Source organism: Phalaenopsis equestris, unplaced genomic scaffold, assembly GCF_001263595.1.
Source record: "Phalaenopsis equestris unplaced genomic scaffold, ASM126359v1 Scaffold000434, whole genome shotgun sequence".
Taxonomy (NCBI): domain Eukaryota; kingdom Viridiplantae; phylum Streptophyta; class Magnoliopsida; order Asparagales; family Orchidaceae; genus Phalaenopsis; species Phalaenopsis equestris.
In genome coordinates, this window is record NW_018164875.1 from 94,041 (window position 1) to 103,860 (window position 9,820).

The 9,820-nt window shown below is 39.4% G+C and overlaps 1 protein-coding gene across 1 annotated transcript in view; it reads left to right on the top strand.

Annotated features, from left to right (window-relative positions):
* Positions 1 to 9,820, top strand: part of LOC110027647 (ATP-dependent DNA helicase Q-like SIM) — a 131,867-nt gene that overhangs the window by 54,838 nt on the left and 67,209 nt on the right. The window contains exons 11-12 of the mRNA XM_020729160.1: positions 6,104 to 6,203; positions 6,288 to 6,371. Coding sequence (XP_020584819.1) covers positions 6,104 to 6,203; positions 6,288 to 6,371 — 184 coding nt within the window. The remainder of the gene's footprint in view (positions 1 to 6,103; positions 6,204 to 6,287; positions 6,372 to 9,820) is intronic.

Genomic DNA, 9,820 nt, shown 5'->3' on the forward strand with positions numbered 1-9,820 from the left:
AAAAAAAAGATATTATATTTATACACACACGCGCGCGCGCACACACACACATATATATATATATATATATATATATATATAAGGAACAGCCCAAGGGCTTATATATTAAAGAGGAAAAGATACAGATATGTTGAATGAGAGGGCCTAAAAGAAGGCCCAACTCACACAATACAACACATACAACTCCAAATAAAGCAAATATACAAAAGGATAAAAAACCAAAAACTCACCAACGGGCGCAAAAATACCAGAGACGTCTCACTTTAGTCCTCTCTCTGCCACTAGTTCTCAGAAAGGACCCAGCTAACAAATTGGTAAGGTGCGTACCATTACCCGAAGTAATCAAAATATCATCCATCAGATTCCTAAGCTCAAGTAGTTCTCCATTCTTCTTCTTCCTCAATGTGTAGACCTGTCATTCCTCATCCGAGGATTGACTCATCTGATCAATGGATTGTTCCAAAGGTGGCCGGATATTAGAGAGCCTGATGGTGAAAAAAATGCAGCTTGAGATCAAGTAAACTAAACCATATCAGTGCAGTGGGAGTTTCATGTTTTGGGTCGAAATCAGGAGACCACTTGAGTAGTTTCATAGGATTACCAGCGATGTTAAAATATTTTCTAGAGAAAATCCGAGTGGAGTCCTCAGGCACGGTTAACTGAATCAATGCATGTCTCCCATCCACGAGCCTCACTTTTCACTTTTCTGTTAATTTGAGGTCATCAAAACTTTTCCTGATAATTTCCATAGTGGGTGTCCCCACTGAAATTTCCCAATAAGTGCAAATTTGAATTTGCCAGTTAGCATTGAAATTTCTGACATGGATAAAAAGAGTATTATCTTCCCACTTTTTCTGTTTACATTTTTAATAAAGTGACAGTCATCTGTACCATCACGATGCTCCTTATAAATTAGAGGGAAAACAACTGCTTCTCTCCCTGAGAATTACTCACCACGTGGGCAAAGGAGTAGGTTTTTTCAGGTTCAACCGAAGAAGAAGGAAACTCCATCACAGCAAAGAAACTGCAAGTCGGGCAGAGGCAAAAAAATGAGCTGAAGAGCCGCGCAGGAACCGAATGCGCGGAAGACAGAAGACGACACGAAGTCGCTGCTCGACAGAAACTGCAACTCGATCCGCGCAGAAAAGAACCGCAGAAGCTGGATGACTAGCTGGAAGGCGCGAAGGAGGAGACGACGAAACCGCACGCCGAAGCACTTCGTCGTAGTTTGGAACGAAAGGGAAGACGACGATTTTTCGTCGTCGTCGAGTGCGGGAAACTTAGCCTAAACACCGCGCAGAAAATAACAAGGATATTATATTTATACACACACGCGCGCGCGCAAATTTGGATGAAACTTGTGACATTTATCAAGGACTTGATCAAACACCTTACAATGGGTAAATCATGGGGGTCTGTGCTCCATGACGATTTGTTGCCAATAACCATTATTATGGGTTGTGCCCAACCAGACTTCAGTAACATCGGGTAAAGTAATATCCCTTTCCACAAGTATTCTGGCCACCGAGGGTCTAGTTAGGTTGAAAGTAAGTAGATGTAGCTTCAAAGGATCCCCAAGGATGACCCCAATAGAATATAGAACCTGATGGTGAAAAAAATGCAGCTTGAGATCAGGTAAACTAAACCATATCAGCGCAGTGGGAGTTTCGTGTTTTGGGTCGAAATCAGGAGACCACTTGAGTAGTTTCATAGGATTACCAACGATGTTAAAATATTTTCTAGAGAAAATCTGAGTGGAGTCCTCAGGCATGGCTAACTGAATCAATGCATGTCTCCCATCCATGAGCATCACTTTTCACTTTCCTGTTAATTTGAGGTCATCAAAACTTTTCCTGATAATTTCCATAGGTGGGTGTCCCCACTGAAATTTCCCAATAAGAGCAAATTTGAATTTGCCAGTCAGCATTGAAATTTCTGACATGGATAAAAAAAGTATTATCTTCCCACTTTTTCTGCTTGCATTTTTAATAAAGTGACAGTCATCTGTACCATCACGATGCTCCTTAAAAATTGGAGGGAAAACAACTGCTTCTCCCCCTGAGAATTACTCACCACGTGGGCAAAGGAGTAGGTTTTTTCAGGTTCAACCGAAGAAGAAGGAAGCTCCATCACAACAAAGAAACTGCAAGTCGGGCAGAGGCAAAAAAACGAGCTGAAGAGCTGCGCAGGAACCGAATGCGCAGAAGACAGAAGACAACACGAAGTCGCTGCTCGACAGAAACTGCAACTCGATCCGCGCAGAAAAGAACCGCAGAAGCTGGATGACTAGCTGGAAGGCGCGAAGGAGGAGACGACGAAACCGCACGCCGAAGCCCTTCGTCGTAGTTTGGAGCGAGAGGGAAGACGACGATTTGTCGTCATTTTTCGTCGTCGTCGAGTGCGGGAAACTTAGCCTAAACACCGCACAGAAAATAACAAGGATATTATATTTATACTTTTAGAGCAAATGAGGTCTGAAGAATCTCCCTCGCCCCCCACGATAGAAGATTCCAAAGACGGGGGAGCAACGACATTGTGTGAAAACTGAATGGTTGACATATTGCCTGCAAGGATGTGACATCTCCACGCGCGCGCGCACACACACACACATATATATATAAGGAAAAACCCAATGGCTTATATATTAAAGAGGAAAAGATACAAATATGTTGAATGAGAGGGCCTAAAAGAAGAATTAACTCACACAATACAACACACAACACCAAATAAAACAAAGATGCAAAAGGATAAAAAATCAAAAAATCACTAACAGACGCAAAAGTACTAGAAACGTCTCATTTTAGTCCTCCCACTGTCTGTAGTTCTCGGAAAGGATCCGGCTAACAGGTTGATAAGGTCCATACCATTACCCGAAGTAATCAAAGTATCGTCTATCAGATTTCTAAGCTCAAGTAGTTCTCCATTCTTCTTCTTCCTCATGGATGTGTAGACCTGTCATTCCTCATCCGAGGATTGACTCATCTGATCAATGAATTGTTTTAAAGGTGGTCGGATATGTGTAGGCTGTTGCACATCATGAACATTATGATCCCCATGAGCCTGAGTAACATTAACATTTTGCTCGACCTGATGAGACGGTAGTGAAACAGTAGAAGTATTGCTACCTGTAATATCAGTGATAGGTTTTAGAGCAAATGAGGTCTGAAGAATCTCCCTCGCCCCCCACGATAGAAGATTCCAAAGACGGGGAGCAACGACATTCTGTGAAAACTGAATGGTTAACATATTGCATGCAAGGATGTGACATCTTCAGGAGTATCCTTTTGATGATCAATAGCGTCAATAACTTGGGGCTGAACAGCAGGAGCTAGATTCTCTGGCTCTGGCGGAGCGCTTTGCTTTTTTAGTCTGAGTTAGGGGTGTAGATGGTGACATTGAGAGTTGAAGTTACCCAACATACGACAGTTCGAACAATAAGAAGGAAAAAAGCTCAATCACTACCTTTTGCCAATATCCATGGTGTTGTGGCCTACCAAGTCTCTTCAGAAGCGGATAAAGTGATGTCTCTTTCAACAAGTACTCTGACTTCAGATGAGCGAGAAAAAATAAAACTAGGAATGTCCGTTTTAAGTGACCTACCATAAGCTTAGACAATAGAGTACAACACTTTTTAAGTGAAATAATGAAATTTCAAACTAGGGAGGCGAATCCAAACCAGAATTATTGGTGTTTCCTTCTGTGGGTCAAAATTCACAGACCATTTCAGAATCTTCATTGCTCTGTTATTAATCCAGATTATCCTTCTAGCAAATAAATACATGTAATCCTCTTCATTATTAAGTTGAATAAGAGTGTGTATTCCATCTAAAAGTCCAATTTTTCACTCCCCAACAAGGTGCATAAGCTCAAATTCCTTACGAATCAGCTTCATTTTGGGATGACCATACAGAAATTTTCCGACCAAATTCAGACGACGGGAGGAAGCAAGTTGAATACCTTCAACTTCTGTAAAAAAAATGGCAGGTTTCCCATTCTTCCTACTAGGTTTTCTATTCTCCATACCAGGTTTCTTGATGTTCTCCGCATACTCAAACCAAGGAGGAAAAGAGCATACCATGTTTTAGGTGTCCCCGAGGCTTGGGCATCCGCAAGGGCAGCAACATATGATCTGTCTGAAGCCATCCCAAAGGATGGAGGTGCAGAGAGCAAATTACGAAACCAAACAGGGAGCAAGGAGCTGAGGAAAGCCCCTCTTTGTGATGTGCTGCAGACGGAAAGAACCAGATAGCGACAACTAAGAGACTCCCCGAGCGCGACTTCTCGGGATGATGTCGAGCTGCAGAAATCCGCAGCGAACCTCAAAAGCCGCAGCAAGTGAGAGCCGCTGAATCAGGACGACGAAGCGACGAAGCCCGACGCCCCTGAGCCAGACGACCTGTCGAGAGAGCCGAAGTGGGACGATGAAACAGAGCCACTGTAGAAAGATTGGCGACAAAGACGAAAAGGACGAAGGCAAGACAGTTCGACGAAAATGCGGGTAGAAAGATTGGCGACAAAGACGAAAAGGACGAAGACAAGACAGTTCGACGAAAATGCAATGAATCAGAAAGACCAGGGATCGCCATAGGCGAACCCTAGCAGAGCGAGGAGGACGAGGATCGCCATCTTTTTTTATATATCATCATATATATCAAGTCTAAAAGCTATATATTAAGGGTCTTTTGCCCTATAAGGAGTTATGTTTATCACCCTATCTAAATATGTATAAAAAAATATTTACTTTGGACCATTTTGCCAATTTGCCTCTATATGGCTTACCCATGTCGCCATATTTGTACAATTAACATGAAAATATTAGCTTGATAATCTTTTTACCTCCATATGGGCTCACTTTTATCACCTGGCCTATGCATGTATCAAACTTATATTTGTTTGAAGTCTACTCTTTTTGAGCAAATAATTTTTGTTATATGTAGTAGCTGTTTTGCCAACACTAACAGTATGATTTGTTTGTGCTCGGTTATCTACAATAACCAGGAGGATATCCGTTTGCCTATTAACAAATTACCAAGAGCGAGAAGAAAAGTATTTCAAAAGAATCAACATCTATATAAAGTTGTGCGGAAAGGAATACTCGAGTCATATGATATACAAGTTTGGAGGTCCACAAGCGTTCTACATAAAGAGTTTAATATTATTATTAAACATGATGCTAAAGATCAACACCATAAGGGAAAAACAAAGAAATAATTATAATCTGTCTAGCTTGGCCTGATCAGCCTTTCTCTCATCTCTTGCCTCCCCGCCAAGATTTGACCATCTTGAAGGTAATTAGTAATAGGGAGCAAGATGCATCATGCAAAAGGCAGGCTTCAACAATTGGTGAAATCAATCATGGTTTTCAGAATGACCTTGCGCGGGACATTATGATTCAAATGTTGACTATATCTATATGAAATGCTCTGTATTTGAATGTTTTTGACTTCGTTAGAACTAGTAGGAATGTTTTGGCCTATTTTCATTATGCATGATATATGATAAGTAATATGCTAATATTTTGTATATTATTCAGTCCAAGCTCAACCAAGTTGAATTGATTCTCAGCATGACTAAAAATGTGAAAAAGATTAATTTAGTATTTTGCTAATTAGTAAGCATGCTAGGCTCTATTCGTGCTCAAGTCGATTCCAACTTTGATTAGATTTTTATTCAATCTTTGATTTTAAAGGCAAAGTAATAGTCTTATGGTGCATATGAAGTCACATTTACTTGCTAAGAGAAGTGAGTTTCATTGTTTCGTTAGGTAATGTTACATAACTTGGAGAGGGCTGAGGATTGTGTACAACCAGTGTATTTCTCGGTTACATGATTTTTTTAGGCAAAAGAAGAACGCTTCCATCTGTCTTATGAAATGTAGCTATAAATATTTCTCGTCTTTATGGGTTTTAGCATTTGGAAATTTGGTTTAGTCATCTTCTTTGAGAGCTTCTGTTGGATTACTTTTCTGAATTAATATTTGGCTGATGATTTGTATGGCTGAAGCCTGTGTAGCTTGTTGTTTTGTATTACCTTAGCTTTGTTTCTCAATTCATTCTTGCAACTTCCATCAAAATCTTAGCAAATTTATAGTGTTTTGGAACAGTTTTATATGCTGACTTTTATAAGTGTCCCACACTTCTTCCAAGTCGGAGAACTGAAGAACGAACAAGACATGCATACAAAATGTTATCGGACTGCTTTCGGTAAAATGTCTTAACTGCTTTGTGTTAAACTAATCTTTTCCTCTCCATTAGTGTAATTTATTCAAATTTTTAACTTTTGTTCAGATATGGAATGAATACTGCAACATGCCGTGCCAAAACACTTGTTAAGTATTTTGGAGAGGAGTTCGACGAAGACGGTTGTCACTTGTATGTTTGCCTTCTTTCCTATTCTTCTTTTTTATGTCGTGCTTATTTTTCGCAGATGTGAGATTTTTTCTTTTCGATTTAACCATCCCGGTCGATGGCTATGCACAATTTATTTGTGGAACAAGGTCCATGTTTAGACATATAGATATTTTGAAGTACTATACATCTAAAAGTGACCTGTGAATTTTCTTAATTTGGATTGATTGAAATATCTTGTAACATTCAATGAAGCTTGGAGTTTTGAACAGAGACATCGTTAGAGAGTAGTGTTAATTTGCTTCATTGAAACATGATCATTTGGTAGTTGTTTTTATAACTTGATGTCCTAAGTTAGTGTTGAACTCCATATCTGCTCAGCCCGACAACAACGATAAATACCAGGCATGACAACAAGCTGCTCAGAGTTGATTAACCTCAATTATCATCGAATCAATCCAAACGATGCCTCTGATAGTAAATCAGATTGCACCAATGCCTTAAGAGCGTTGAAATTGCCTATGAATGGCCTTTTATAATTGAAATGAGCATTCGTGGCGAAAGCAATGAATTGCTAGTGCGACACATGTGAATAAAAGTTGAATTGCCTCACCCATCCCTGAAGTTACTAGAACAACGTCTGATTGCATCTAATTGATATAAAGCGGGTAAAATTGCATTGCCCGAAAACCAGTTGAACTTATTCTATAAAATTCTATATTTTGAATTGATCAAATTTATATGAAGCACTATATATAAAGTATTAATATATTTGATTTTATAAAAATAATTAACTAAATTAACTATTATTTGATTAATCACCAATTAATTAGGTAATCACTGATTAATATCTCCCAGCATTGTAGCAAATCAGAAGAATCCACTAGCCTTTACATGCAATGGTGGATGGAATAATGGACGGCTGGACGGCTATGATGGATTATTATTGTTTGTATATAAAAATTTGTTTTATATAATTACTTATATACAATAACCTGAATGCATACATATTTCCACTCCATTTTTCCTCATGTCCATTCCGTAACGGCAATTGGGGGCTTCAAAAAAGGAGAAATGCTGCAAGTTGAGATAATTAGTGGGACATCTATATATATATATATATATATTTTTTTTTTTTTTTGAAAAAGCCCAAGGGCTAATATATTAAAGATAAAAATACAGATATGTTTGTATGGGTGGGCCTAAACACCCAACCCATACGGTACAACACATAAAAAAAAGTAAAAGATGGGTACATATAGAAATAAAAGAAAAAAATAAAAAAAACCACCCGGTCGCTGAAAAAGTGTAGGTCATCCCAATCTAGATAACCCAACCCATACGGTACAACACATAAAAAAAAGTAAAAGATGGGTACATATAGAAATAAAAGAAAAAAATAAAAAAAACCACCCAGTCGTTGAAAACGTGTGGGTCATCCCAATATAGGCTTGCCTCTAGCTCTAGTTCTCTATTCCTCCTCCGGAGAATCAGCCTGATGGGGTAGAGCTGAAGAATTACCAACAGTAGTACCCACAGTAGGTTATGTAATATGTGAAGTATGAGTTCCCGCTACACCGAATACTTCTTGAAGAATTGGAGCTGTGAGGCTTTCTTCTGATGGGGTAGAGCTGAAGAATTACCAACAGTAGTACCCATAGTAGGTTATGGAATATGTGAAGTATGAGTTCCCGCTACACCGGATACTTCTTGAAGAATTGGAGCTGTGAGGCTCTCCTGATTATCAGTCTGAACTCCATCATTTATAGGTAAGAATCCATCAATATTGTTTTGTATGGATGGATTTTGTAGGTGCCAACATCTCATCACTTGCAGTAGCAGTAACAACAGTTTCATGGGGGAGATCCTCAGGGGCAACAGACACCTCATGTCTGATGATATCATCCTCAGGTTGAACTAAAATGTCCACAGCAGTAGGGTTAGACCCTTCCTTATTCACTTGAACCTTAGATTTCAAATTAGAATGACGTTTGTGACATTTAGCAAGGATATGACCAAACATCTTGGGTACAACGAGATCCTCAGGGGCAACAGACACCTCATGTCTGATGATTCAGGTGGTACAAATATATCCATAGAACCATCTTTATTCACTTGATCTTTAGATTTCAAATTAGGGTGAAACTTATGACATTTATAAAGAGTATGCCCAAATATCTTACAATGAGAACAATAAGAATGTCTATTCTCCATTATGATTTGTTGCCAATAACCATTATGGATTGTGCCCAACCAGACTTCAGTATTATCAGGTAAAGTAATATCCCTTTCCACAAGTATTCTGGCCACCGAGGGTCTGGTTAGGTTGAAAGTAGGCAAATCTAGCTTCAAAGGACCCCCAATGATGACCCCAATAGAGTAGAGAACCTGATGGTGAAAAAAATACAGCTTGAGACCAGGTAAACTAAACCATATATGTACAGTGAGAGTTTCATGATTTGGGTCGAAATCAGAAGACCACTTGAGTAGCTTTATAGGTTTACCAGCGATGTTAAGATATTTTCTTGGAGAAAATCCGAGTGTAGTCCTCAGACACGATTAACTGAATCAATACATGTCTCCCATCCACGAGCCATACTTTCCACTTTCCTGTTAATTTGAGTTCATCAAAATTTTTCTTGATAATTTCCATAGATGGGTGTCCCTACTGAAATTTCCCAATAAGAGCAAATTTGAATTTGTCAGTCAACGTTGAAATTTCTGACATGGAGAAAAAGAATGCTTCCTTCCCATTTCTTCTGCTTACATTCTTAATAATTCCTTATAACTTGAGGGGAATCCCACTGCGGACTCCACTTGGGGGTTACCCACTACGTGGGCAAAGAAGACTTTATCCGGCTCCACCATAGAAGTAAATGCCATCAGAGGTCAGAGAAGGACCTGTCAGGCGGACAGCGACAGCGACGAAGCCGAAACAAACGCAGGTGCGCCGAAACAGATAACAACGGGCGCAGATGACGCGATATTTATAAAAAGCCTAAGGGCTGATTTTATTGAAATAGAAAATGATACATAAAGGTAGTATGAGAAGAGCCCAAAGGAGACACCCTACCATACGATATAAGTACAATAATACCAAAAATAAAAAAAAATAAAAAATAAAAAAAATAAAAAAAATAAAAAAAATAAAACATGCAGAAAACAAGTAACTAGGGACGAGCCAGTTTATTCATGCCTCTTCCTCTAGTTTTAGGAGCAGAAGCGGATAACAAACTTTGAAGAGTCGCGCCATTGCCAGGAGTCACCAAAGTATCATCCATTAAGCGTCCAAGTTGGAGTGAGCCCCCAGCCTTCTTATACCGCCGAGAAGTGTAAACCTGTCATTCTTCATCGGAAGACTGACTCATGTGATCCTCGATCTGATTTGATGTTAGCACTGCAGTAGGAGGAAAGACAGTCGTTGCCACCGCGATAGGTACCAGTGTATGTGAAGTGTGAATTGTTACCTCTAA